At 52.7% G+C, this 12855-nt stretch overlaps 2 protein-coding genes across 3 annotated transcripts in view; both read left to right on the top strand.

The window, feature by feature from the left end:
- STK10 (serine/threonine kinase 10) overlaps positions 1-3315 on the top strand; it is a 47524-nt gene extending 44209 nt beyond the window's left edge. The window contains exons 18-19 of the mRNA XM_030504541.1: positions 248-361; positions 479-3315. Coding sequence (XP_030360401.1) covers positions 248-361; positions 479-619 — 255 coding nt within the window. The 3' untranslated portion in view covers positions 620-3315. The remainder of the gene's footprint in view (positions 1-247; positions 362-478) is intronic.
- A 5683-nt stretch (positions 3316-8998) lies between these two features.
- Positions 8999-12855, top strand: part of SH3PXD2B (SH3 and PX domains 2B) — a 73025-nt gene continuing 69168 nt past the window's right edge. The window contains exon 1 of one of the 2 annotated variants that reach the window (XM_030504470.1): positions 8999-9224. In XM_030504470.1, coding sequence (XP_030360330.1) covers positions 9153-9224 — 72 coding nt within the window. In that variant the 5' untranslated portion in view covers positions 8999-9152. The remainder of the gene's footprint in view (positions 9225-12855) is intronic. The other variant, XM_030504469.1, reaches the window with a different exon arrangement.

Raw genomic sequence — 12855 nt, 5'->3', positions numbered from 1 at the left:
CTTGGAGCTGCTTGTGTGCTGTTTCTGCTCCAGCACAGGGAGCAGGTCATAAGAAATGGCTGCAGAGGACACTCAGTGAACTAGCTGATGCCCCCTTGCCCTGCCTTGAGAGGTTTTTGTGGCTGTGTCTGTATGTGCCCTGGAGCTCAGAGCTCTGAATGCCTCTGGCTGACGCAAGTCCTGTTTGACTATGGGATTTACAGTCCCAGCTGCTTAATGGGTGTTCTGCTTTGTGATCTGTGTTTAGAATGAGAAGTGTCACCTCTTGATTGAGCACGAAACCCAGAAGCTTAAGTCCTTGGATGAGAACCACAACCAGCACATGAAGGAGTGGCGAGACAAGCTAAGGCCACGGAAGAAGGTAGTGCCTGTTTGGCATGAGCAGGGTGTCCTGCTTGGCTGGTTGGAGGGGGGAGAGTGTCTGTAGCTCCAGTACAATCTTAAATACGGCTCTTGTGTGTGTTCCCTTCTGCTTAAGGCCCTGGAGGATGAGCTGAACCAGAAGAAGCGTGAGCAGGAGATGTTCTTCAAGCTGAGTGAGGAGGCAAATGGACGGACACCAGCATCCCCAACTAAACACGCCAAGTTTGTCCCATTCAGCTCTGCAGAGAGCTCGTAACAACCCGCAGCTGGCAGGCCACCGGCTGGTACTTGCTGTGTCTTCCTGGGCTGCAGAGGGGCAACTTGGACTTGGAAGATCCCCTTGGCAGCCTTTTCTTACAAGAGCACCCTCCTGTCCCCTTGCTTTGTCTGGGATAAATGTGGCCTCTGTCCTGCTCTGGGGATGCTGACTGGAAGTTTTGGTGGCTTTCCCAGGAGCTGGCCTGCTCAGCACAGCTCCAGGCTGGGAAGCCATGGAGGACCCTTTCTGCAGGACCCTTTCTTGCACTGTTAACTGGATGTGTTGCCTCTTACATGAGCCTGGTGCTCACTGGGCTTGTCAGCTCAGACTGAAGCAATAACTGCTCTGAAGAGGAGAAATGGGAGATAGCTCCTGGCCTCTGCACAGGGGTTATCAGCCTCTCTCCACTGTGGCTGCTCCTCTTCCCAGTCCTCTGTAAAGACTAGTCTGGGGCAGAGCAGCTTTGGCGTTGCCTTAGGCTAACCTTGGCCTTGTGGTTCCTCAGCACTTGCCTTAGGTTTATTTCTATCTACTGTGGCCCTTTTTTTGCTCAAGAGAGAGACAGTGATGTGGATTTTTTTTGCCTTTGAGGAGGGAGGTTTGGGTTTTTTCTTTTCTCTTCCTCCCTGTACAGACTGTGCAGAAAGGGGACCATCTGGACCTCCTTCCAAAGATGCTTCTGCTTCTTCATTTGCTATAATTGCTAGCACCATAGTCCCTCTGGCACTTAGCTAACACTATCTTATCAGAGACTGGACTATAGCATAATTAAACTGTTCAGCTGGCTGCAGGCTTTTGTCTCTTAAAGAAGTATATGTGTATGTGCAGAGGGGGAGGTTTGTAACGGTGTTCAGTCCTGCGGTGACGCAGTGGGGTATTGGCCATAGTCATGTGTCTTCTGGTAGGGACAAATGAGGGGCCAAAGGGTGTTATTGCCAGAGCACATGATCACACATGTGCTTTTGAGATACTTTAAGTGCTCTGTATGTGTGGGCCATGTGGGTCAGCCAGCCTGGCCACTCTGCAGTCAGGGTTATGGGCTTACAAAGCATCATTTGGAAGGAATAAATGAGTCTTGAAACAAGGTGTGCAAAGGAAGAGGAGATGCAAAGACAGGTCACGGTGGCTTGTTTACGCTCAGCATCACCTTCTCCACTGATGTCTCATCTCTTTAAGATGTGCTGCAGTTTCTCAGATGATTCTCCTGGCTTTCAGCTTGGAGCCACTTGGCAGAGTGGCGGCAGGTCCAGCCCTCTGTCCTTTCTGCTCCATGGTGATGTCTTGGTTGGGCTGCCATCCTCCACCTGCACAAGGCAGTGCTTGGCTGAGCTGCTGGGTAGGACCCAGAGCACAGACCTGGGCTGGGGGGACAGAGACCTCTGTGGACAGCACCTTCTTCTTTACACCACCAGAAGGTGTATGGTAGCACTGAAGTTTTTCCTCTCTGTTGGACAACTTTGGTTTAGGTCTGCTTCCTTAGCAAGAAAAAAAATGTTTCTGCTTCAAAAAAAAAAAGAAAAAGAAAGGGAAAAAAAAGTTGTTATTTTCAAGTCTCATGTGTTGATTTAGAGACATACTGGCATTTCAGGGGAAGCTGGTATGTGATGTGCTATCTAGGTACCTAGCTGAAGGAGCCAGCCCCCAGGTCTTTTAACACCTCGTTATCTGAGGAATGTGTTTGCTACCCATTTAGAGTTCATAACACATTTATAAGCTTCCTGCAAACTAGCAAGACTACATCCATTGGGGCCATTCCGAGTTTCTTCTGAATCCACACCATTAATGTCTCTATTAATAAACATAGCCTATATGGACATCTAAGGGCTGGGACCCTTTGCAAGCAGACTGCATAGCAGCTTTTCAGGAGCTAGCCTGTCCTCCTAGGAAGATGCCTGTGCCATCTCCAGAAGCATGGACTGTGCCTTTTGGATAGTTCCAGGTTGGGAGCTGATGTAAAATTAACAAATGCAGAGGGTTGTTCCTGAACCAGGACATGTGCTGGTTTGCGCCTTTTAGTTGCATTAGGAATGTGTTAGAGCAGCCCCAGTGGTTTTGTTCCTGGTCCCATTGGGGTGAGGCCAGAGCTATTTTATGAAATGGTTGTTGTCACAGAAACCAGTACCTGGTGCCTGTCCTTCATGTGATCTGACTGCCTTTACCAGCCCAGGGAGTGTCACCTCTCTCTGGGTACTGTGCAGCCATAAGGAAAGGGACTATACTGGGGGGCTCTTAAAGAGCTGATGTGGTGCCTCTGTGGTGAATCGGTTGTCCATTTCTCCAGTCCCCCTTATCTGCGGCCTGGAGCTAGCTACACAGTTCTGTTTTTGCTGACAGAGGGTGGGAATGGTTTTGTCCTCTGCCATTTCCCTATTCTCTGTTCCCTCACTGGGTGTGCCAGGGCTCTAGCACCATGTCCCTCTCCTAAAAGAGGGCAGGGGAGCACATCTTCCAATTGTCATGTTTACAGGGTGGTTATATTTTTCCTCCCTTTAAAAAGAAGATGTTTTTGTTGTTTCCTCTTCAGAAGGAACCATGAATAAACCCAACTTGTTTCTTAGGGGGGATGGGATGCCATTTAAAAAATATGGCTTTGAATAAAAAGGTTTTCTTAATATTTTTTTAAAGTGCCTCCTGTTGGGGCCATCACTATGATGTAAAGACCCTTCTAATAAAGTAACAGACTGAGAAACCTGGGCATGTGTCTGATTTCCTGCCTGATCGCCGGCTGTGGCCTCAGACCAGCTTTGCTTCTAGGTTTTGCTGACTTACAGAAATCTCTAGAACAGTTCTGGCATGTGAACTGTGCAGGGCTGAACTTCCAGTTCTTTAAAATGGAGCTAGTTGCTTCAGAAACACTTCTGCTGCAGTTCAGTGTCAATAACATCTTTGCTGCGAAGCTGAACTCTGGTAGACCTTGAGTGAAGCCGCTGTTCTCTCGGTGACTTCGTTGTGTGTTAAAATAGCGCTCGGCTGACCCTGCTTGGTGAAGAGGGAGTATTGCATCCTGTCATCTGAAGGGTGTAAACCACCTGCGCGTGGCTTTTTCTTCCTTTTTAATTAGCTTGCCTGGCTTTAACAGAAGATCTTGGACAAATGCCTCAGCTCCCTTGCTCTGGTGGGACAAGGAGGTCCTAGGGATGCCTACATGTCTCCTCCCATGCTGTCCTCAGCTGAGGAGTACTTGGATCTGGGGTATGTGTTATGGGGCCAAGATCAATCTCATCTTCCCCTGCCAGTGCAGAGGATCTGCTTGCTCCCTCGGGTTAGTCAGAAAAGCTCCCACCACCTCTGTAACCAACCAGAGGGCCTGTATGATCTTTGTTTTCTGCTCAGAGACGTTTATCTGCTTCTTTAGTTATGATTTCTTTAATCCAGATGCCCTACACCGAGCAAAGATACACGGCAGCTTTGATGTGAGCCCATGGAGCTGATGTGGTTTTACCCTCATTTTTGGAAGGATGCTTTGGAGCCTGCCAACTTCTACCTTGGTTTTCATGCTGGAAATGACCTTGCTACTTGTGTCCACCCTGGTGAAGTAATATTGCAGTCTGTGAGTTCAGACATGAGGTGCTGAGAGGGAGTTGATACAGCAAGTTGTTGCTGGTGGGATTTAAATGGTGGGAGAAGGACGAGAGCAAAGCATAAGGATGCTGCCTTCTTGCTCCATCCCCGATAGTAAGAAATGAAGTAGCTGAAGACACATAATTAGCCATCTCCTTCATTTACGTGTGGCAGGTCTGCACTGTCTCCTGGGATGCACTGGTCAAAAATGGTCTCTCTCAATGTATCCCAGTGAAGAAGAGGATCTCATGGGAGTATTTAACTTCACCTGCATGTTTCTGGCCAGTGCCTGAGGGGAGCTTCAACTGTGAGAATACTTGTATTTATAAATGTATGTTGAAAATACTGTCTATTCCAGAAATAATTGTTATCTACCATTCTGCCCTGGTGCAATGCTGAAAATGGAGCAAGGGTAAAAATCTTTCTTAATTTTTAAAAATGGAGATGACATCCCTGAAACGTTACTGGTGCTGCAGCAGCTGTAGGATGCTCAGCTCTCCTCATTACCTCCTCTGTGCTGTATGCCCTGTGACATTTGGGTACCAAGCTCCTCTGGGTTGCCCGAAGGCTTTTCCAACCTTCCTCCAAGAAGAGAATGTGAAACTGAGGGAAGGAAAAGCAGGGAGAGTCATGGAGTTGGGGCTTGTGCCTAACTGCTTTCCTCCTAGGGCTGCATCTGCTCTCCCTCCCTCAATGCAGAAGTACAGCTGGAGGTGAGCACTGCCATAGGCACGTCCCCCAAAAGTCATCTGCACCCTGTTAAGCCAAATCCTGTTGTGTGTGTTCTGCTGCGCTGGCCACTGGTTCAATTCTCCAAATGCCAACCCAGGGCTCAAGCAAGCCAAGCCTCTCCAGAGGCTGGGGGCTCTGCCCGGCTGGTGGGGTTTGTTGTCGCTGCTCTCCTGGGTGGGATGGGGCTGGGTAGCAGGGATACGTGTCCTCATCACCCCACCTGCCCTCACAAGCACCCACTGGCACTCCCCTGTGCCTAGTTTCCAGGCTTGCAGGGGAGGGACGGGTGATGTTTGCTCTTCTTTCTCTTGTTCGCTAGATGGCATGCACACTGAAGCAGTGGCCCTGGGCTCTGGAGCCCCGCTGCTGCCTGCGCAAGCACAGAGAGAACTGAGCTGCCCCGTTGCACTGAAATGTTGCTCGCTTTTTTCCTGGATTCACCATCCTCTGTGGCACGCCTTTCACTCGATCTCTGCTTCTCATTGGTGCTGCGGTACTTTGTCTCCTGCTCCAGCATTGTCCTCAGGAGTTTTCCAGGGTTTCCCTGCCCACCGGCACATCTGGGCCAGGGCAGCCTCCTGCATTTGAGGCATCCCCTCCCTGTGCTCTGCTCCCTGCTGCCATATCTCTGTGCAGGATGGGTGCAATCTGCTGCCAAGCTGACCGTGTTGGATGGCATCCACACTGCTAAACCCTGCAATACTTGGGTCAAAGCGGTGGAAAATCCTGGTGGTGGCTAAGAATCAGTGGAATCCAGCCCTGGTGATATGGTGGGTAACCACTGCCCTGCTGGGCTTCAGCTGCAACGATTTGCCCTCTGTTGTGGTAGGAGCATCACTTTTGACTGATCATTGTGGGGGAGCTTGGGGAAGATGGTACATTTGTTCTGTACACAGGGGAGGACTGGGAACATTTTACTACCTGGCAGACACTCATAATTCTTAAATTAAAAAGCAAGCAGCAGTAGTGGACTCTCCCTGCCAGAATGACCGCAGATCGTGTTTTCTCTGCAGTTCAGAGCTGATGGTGCGACCCGGCTCTGCCTAAAGAGCTGGATCCTGCTTAGAGCCAAGTGGAAACCCATTTGTATGTCTGAGCTGATGCCTGGCTTTTCACAAGTCATTTGCCCTCTTGTTATAAATTGGTCGGCTGATCCTGATAGAGAGAAGGGAGAGTGCACATGAGTCGAGATCTTGACTCTTGAGTATGTGGTGAGCTCTCCTGTGTAGTTATTTTGTTTGGCTTAACAATACTTCAGCCCTCGGCTGGGGCAGCAGGAGATAAGTTGTTTATCCCAAAGCTGCCCTCAGTTGCACCTTGTACCACCTAACCTCATCATAAGAAGTGCTGCTTTTGGACCTCTGCTGCTCGTGCAGCCACACCACCAGAGGTGAGGGCCAAGCACGGGACTCCCAGGTCAACTGCAAACCCCTCATTTGAGCTCTCTTAGCAGATGCTTGGCAGTTTCCTTGATAAATGACCAAAGTGCAGTAGAGCTTAAGCCAGGCTGTACATCTCCACAGCCAGCTTCCTGGTATGCCTCCCTCGGGAGGTGATCAGTTCAGTGTGCAAAGCCACGCTCTGCTCATCTCAACAACTCTTGTCAGACTCATTAATTAAACACAGAGGCCATTTTGCAGCATTAGCTGTGATTGTCTCCAACCCCTGCTTGTTCCTGGGTTGCTCATCAGCTGCCAGGCTGCAGCCAGTGCCCAGTGCTGTTGGGGTCCAGGAATGATGGAGTCACTTGTGCAGGTTACAGTGCTGGGGAAATGATACTGAAGCTTAAGTGCTTCCAGTTGATTTTATGTAGTAACTTGGCTCTTTGCCATCATTTGTAGGCCTGGAGTGGATTTATGCTGGAAGACATGGATAGAATAACCCCCTGTGTTTAACAAGCTGGCTGTCTGATACATGTGATTTATACCAGATATAAAGGCATGGCCCAGCAGCCCAGCAGTCCTAGGGCTGCATCCAGGGCAGTACACAGAATGGAGCAGTACATGGAAGGGTGAAGGCAGGAGACCAGGGTCTTTTCCCTGGAGCAGGTAGGTCCAAGATGCTGTGAGAGCTCATTCATACATTCTCCTTTTGTTTTTCCTGTCACACATCTTTGTGGGCACCTTGTGGAACAAGGAAATGGATTTATCAGCAAGGGAATGCCCAAAGGTTTCATGCACTGCTGACAAGGGGAGGTGGGCACAAAGCTTCCTCAAGCAAAGCACTGTCTGTGTTCCTCTGGGATGCTTCAAACGGGGCAGCAAGATGATCAATCTGGCTATGTCAATTTCAGTGCATGGAGGATGTAGGGTCAGTCTGTGCACTCCTTTACCAGATTACCAAAACAAATTACTAGGCAGCTCTGCATATACACAAACCCATGTCCCAGGCCCAGTCACCCTCTCCCTGACGCCTGGCAGTCCCTCAGTTGCTGCCAAGTAGAACAAACCAGCACCCAAAGCAAAAGGGACGGCTGCAGCCACAGCATTCGTAACTCAGTTGCCTCAGCGAATTCCCTTCACGTTGCAATTAATCACCTACTGCATCTTGTTGAGCATGTTTCTGTGCTCCTTTTTGTGGTTCACGTGTCCAATTACCTCTTCCTATTATCCCTGTGAACCCTTTGCTTAGCCTTTCAACCCACAGCTCTTCAGGTTACATCCTTCTTTGCATTGCTCAGCTGGAATGCCCTCAGCTGCTCTCTACCTTAGTTTCTCCTTTCAGCATGTGAAGACCAGTAATTGTTTCATTCCTCTTTTAATCCACTTCCTCCAGTGTTCTACATCCCAATCTACACTTCTCTTACCAACAGGATGCACAGGTGCTTTGGATGTTTTCCTCACCATGCTTTGGAGGATTTGTGCATCTTACAGGGCTTTTAAAACCAGTAAAACTCTCATCTGCTCAAGCCTGAGCACTCCACACAATATCAAAAGCTGCAGTTCTGCTCCTTGTTGGTGCTTTCCCAGGCTTCAACTCTTGATTAGCACTTCAAGGTCCAGCCTCAGCATCCATCAAGAATGTCAGGATTTTGCTGATGGCAGAAGGAAGGGAGGGCTCTCCATGGCCTCTGCATGGCCTCCTGCCCACCTACCCTCAAGATATGTCTGGCTGAGGAATGAAGCTGGGGTCAGGAGAGCTATGTGGTCTACAACTCAACCAGCCCTGCAGCAGCATGCTAGCAGGCATCTAGGAGGTCACCAGTGGTGTGACGTCCCCTTCAGACAATCTAGCATCCTTCCTGCAGCCATCCCTGCAGGGGCACTGTGATCTTGGGCTTAGCTGAGTGGGAAGAGGGTGAAGATGAGCCCTTTGGGAGGTCAAGGGGGGGCAATAAAGCCCTGGCAACCTGCCTGTGCCTCCTCTGGTAAGCGAAGTTAACAGTATAAAAAGCCACATTTGAGGAGCTGCTAAGGAGTGAGATGAGTTGTTTATGATTAAATTAAATTCATATGAAAACTAATGACCTGCCAGTGCAAGCCTTGAGTAACTTTATAATGTAATTAAAAGCCCAACGGGGAAGAGAGCTGTGGTTATGCCACGTGCTGAGGAGCTGTTGGGAAGACGGAGGCCACGGGTGGCGCTGATATAGAGAAGTGCCTGATCACTGCCTTGTCTCCTCAGTTACCCAAGGGCAGAGCTGGGCACCCAGTGGGGCAGGAGGGGTTGGACTGCCAGGGAGGAGAGGTGTCCCATCAGCCCAGAAAGCCACCTTTTTCTACTCAACTCATTTCCTTTATCCTTTAGGGCTGTGGTTGCTTATGGCCAAGTCCGCACTGCCTTGGGGGCTGCTATTATGGGGCAAGAGCAGGGTGAAGACTCAAACCCTGGTGATGGAGCCCACGCACGGACCCACCGTGCCGGGCAGGATGGGCAAGCCCGGACCCGCTCCAGCCACCTCCAGCCGGCTACACCCCTGAAAAGCTGCCCTCAGACACAGTCGAGCCGCCTTCCCCGCTCCGCCTCGTACCCGGGACCGCGCACCCCCGCCAGCCCCGCTCGTGGGGCGGGCGGCGCCGGTCGCCCCTTTAAGCCAGCGGCAGTAGGGCCGCCCCGTCGGCCGGGATAGGCCAGGGCGGGCCGGGGCCGCCTCCCGCCCTCGGCAGCGGGCGGGCGGCTCGGCGGGGCTCGGCTCGGCGCTGCAGGCTCCGGTCCCGGCTGCGTGCGGCAGTGCCTCCCCCAGCGCCGCCGCCGCTCCCCGCTTCGCCGCTGGCGCCGGGCTGCGAGTGGCAGAGGCATGCCCAGGCGGAGCATCGCGGAGGTGAAGGTCCTGGACGTGCAGAAGCGGCGCATCCCCAACAAGCACTATGTGAGTGGCACGGCTCGGGGCGCCCGGCTCCGCCGCACCCGGCCCTGGGCAAACAAAGGCCGGGCGCTGTCGGCCCCGCTCCCCTACGGCTGCCCTGGCGGGAGGGAGGAGGAGGAGGAGGAAGAAGAGGGCAGCGCTGCCGGGTCTGCCGCTCTCACCCCCGGCGTCTCCCGTGGGGATCACCCGGTGTCCCCCTGCCAGCGGGGGACGCGCTGCCTTTTCCCCCAGAGCCGTGCTCCCTGGGACGGGCAGGGACACGGCCGCGGTTGCGGACCCTCTGCGGGACCCGCGGGGGGAGCTCCGGGAGGTTGTCCCGGAGTGGCTGCGGGCGGGGGGTTGCCGGATGGCAGCAGGCATCCGGAGGATGTGGAGTCAGTGGTGTGCCCCCGAGAAGTGCCTCTGCATTAGGGAGGGAGCAGCGTTTGGCAGAGGGGAACCTGCCGGCTGCAGAGTCCCGGGGCGAGGGACAACCCGGCTCCTTCTTTCTGCGACTGGGACGGTGCCACCGTCCCTGTGAGATGTTCCCTCGTGTCCTCTGCACCCGCTCTGCCGAGCTACCCAGGGAGCGCATTCCTCCATGCTCGAGGGCATCTTCCAAACTGTTGTGGGCTTGTTTCTTTTTGAAGGGGTTGGGCTTTTTTTTTTTTCTATTATTTAAACTTTGGTGTGCTTCCAGGCATCCATGGAGACCTTGTGGGTGAATCCTGGCAACAGTCGTAAAACAAAGACCAAAATGTTCTCCCCGCCCCGTGCGCCTCAGACCGGGGTGACCCAGTGACACAGTGTTCGCGGTGTAGCTGGGTTGTGAGGATGTGGTGTTCACTTTGGCTGTATTGCATGTCAGCAGAGCCAGGCTCCCTGAGCTCTTGGGAGATCAGGGGCTTCTCTGGGTCACCCCAGCTGGCTTGTGGCAGTGAGCAACAGTTGGAGGGAAGCAGAGGGCAGGCCAGCTCTAGCCAGGATGGAGGGGAGGGTAAAGGGGGCTGTTACCTGCTCCCTGCATCCAGGGATGTGGGGTGGCTGCTGCTGCCCAGCCCCTTGTCACCCCTTCTTCCTCTGCTGCCCTGCGTGCAGCTTTATCAGCCCTGGCTGAGCCTGGCCCTAGCTCCAGACGTGCCCCCCTTCCTGCCATGTCCATCTCAGACTTAACTCATCATAGCTGGGTTAACGCATCCGATCTGGAGGAGCGTGTACGTGAGGAGGTTTGCTGAGCTGCGAACGCTTCTGTTTGTCTTGGCGGATCTGTTGCACAGCCGCCAGGTCCTGTAACGCGGCTCCAATGGGGTTGCCTGTGACTGCTCCTCCACTCTCCCCTTCGGGCCTTCTCATTCCCTGGCTGGGGGCTCCATGCACTCCTCGGGACATGTGTCCCCATGGCTGGGATAGGCATCCCAGGCGCTGGATGCAATCTGTTCTGTCCACTATCCCTGCTCACTCTCCACCTGCAGGGTGGCGTTGGGCATAGCACAAATAATCCCTGTGAGGCTGGAAAATTGGGACAGGGGTGTTTTCTACAGGGAGAGATTATGGCAGGGCAGCTGGGGGGGGGCACCGGAGCAGAAGCTCACGGGTGATGGGCGAAGGCAGGTCATGACAGCCCGGCCACTAGGCCACCCGCTCCCTCTTCAACCAGCGGCTCGAGTCCTCTGCTTCTAATCTTTCCCTGTACTTGTCTTGGACCGAAACCCAGCAGCACGAGCCAGCGGGGCTGAGCCCAGGGAGGTGCAGGCAGTGTGGAGTGAATGGGAGCACTTGCCTTGTTTGAGGGGATCGATAAGAACTAGGCAGATTCACAAAGCCAATTAATTATATCGAGTCGAAACCTTCTTGTCTTCGTTTTCTTCTTCCTCCTCCCGTAAAAGGAGGGAGAGGAATGGCAGAAATCGCATCTGAGTCATCTTACTTTAGTCTGTATCTGCTGGCATGCTGCAAATCCGAGCCAACCACAAAGTGTATGTGTTAAACCTTTGCTCTCTGGCTTCTCATTGCTGAGCATCAATGTGCTCTCCTCCATCCTCTGAGGATGTTTGCTGTCCCTGGGGAGGCTGGGGAGGCAGGAGCACTCCAGCTTTTCCTCCTGTTGCCTATGCACTGGCCTGACCGGCGAGTGACCTGCTTCTCCGGCTCAGCCTCCTCTGCATCGGCGAGAGGCTTCTCTGTGCCGGACAAAGGTGCAGTTGTCTTGGCTGTGGTGAGGCCACAGCAGAAAGTTGTGGATTCCAGTTTCCCAGAAAAGTGAGATCAAACCAGTGTTTCAAAGTCCTGACTGATGACCGTGGTGGGGAGGGGTGTGGGAAAGGCCAGCTCAATTCCGGCCGGCGTGGTTTGCCCGTCACCTTGGTAATTGATACAAAAAGCATTGTGTTGCTCGGGACAAAGGCTTGTGCTTTTTTTGCTGCTCTGATTCGAAGCAGGAGGTGCAATATTCCCCCAAATTCAGGCTTGGGCTGGACAAGGACTCAACAAGGTGCCCCGTGGGGTTTGGGTAGCTGAGTGCCAGCTTGAACATGTGCTGAGCTGAGTGTTGGGGTTTAGCTGGGGACCTGAACACAGCCCCATGCCCTTGCATGCCTGTGTGCTTGTGAATGCCACTGGCTTAAATCCCAGTGCAAGAGAGCAACAGTGCTGCTGTCTTGCCATTGCTCACAGTGTGTCTGGTGGCTGTGCTTTTCCAGAAGGCTGTGCTGGGACAACAGCGCTCTTGTCCCATCTCCTATCCGTCCTTCCCCTGGTGACAGCCCAGTACTTGACCTGAGGGCAGGAGGGGCTTGGTGCATTCCCAGCCCAGGCATGTTTAAAGCCCTAAAGGGGATAGAGAAAGTGGGAATGGCCTCTTGACTGCTTTTATCCACAGTTAGGTGCTGACCCCTTTGGTGGTCTGCAGTGAGCACCGCTGGCAGGGGTCAGGCTAAATTGCAATTAGCAGGGTGTGCTCTCCCCTTGCAGGCTTTTCTCTGCTTGTGCTCCTGGGAGGCTCTTGCTGCTGTGGTGTTGGCATGGTGCGAGACCAACACGTCTGCTCCTGTTCGTGTCAAACCAACTCTGCTCACACATGTGGAATGGCCGAGGGGGGAAGGATAAGCAAGCTTCTTGCTCTGAATGATCAGGGCCTTGAATTTGCTCTGCTGGCTGTGACACCATATCACGTTGTATTGCAGAGCCACCTCTCCTGGGCTGCTAATCCTGGCAGCTTCAACTGCACTTGTGCTGCTTGTGTCTTTAAGCTTCTTTTCATGGGCAATACCCGGAAGGGGCAGCAAGAAATTGTCGTTTTGCAGGTGTTTGTTGCAGGATGTGCTGCTCTGACCCTTTCAAGAGAACAACCGAGCTCGAGATCTCGGCAGCCCATCATCCAAGGGAAGAAGGGGAGTCCCATCCTTCAGGCAGTGGCTGCAGTGACATTTCCCATACAATCCTATGTTAAGTGATTACAGCTTATGCCCCTCAGGGACACTGCTGGCGAGTGCTCCAGGGCCATGCTGCAAATCTGGAAAGGCAAAGCCCAAGAGCAAGATTTAAAAATAATCATTCTGGGCGACAGAGCAGCAGACTGTCATTGCTATGGTCTGGCCAAGTCTCAACTTCTGATAAATGAATGTTTATTCAGAAAAGACCCAAAACAAAGCCATAG

Source organism: Strigops habroptila, chromosome 12, assembly GCF_004027225.2.
Source record: "Strigops habroptila isolate Jane chromosome 12, bStrHab1.2.pri, whole genome shotgun sequence".
Classification (NCBI taxonomy): domain Eukaryota; kingdom Metazoa; phylum Chordata; class Aves; order Psittaciformes; family Psittacidae; genus Strigops; species Strigops habroptila.
Note: the sequence above shows the minus strand (reverse complement) of the source record. Positions and strands in the feature narration are given on the sequence as shown.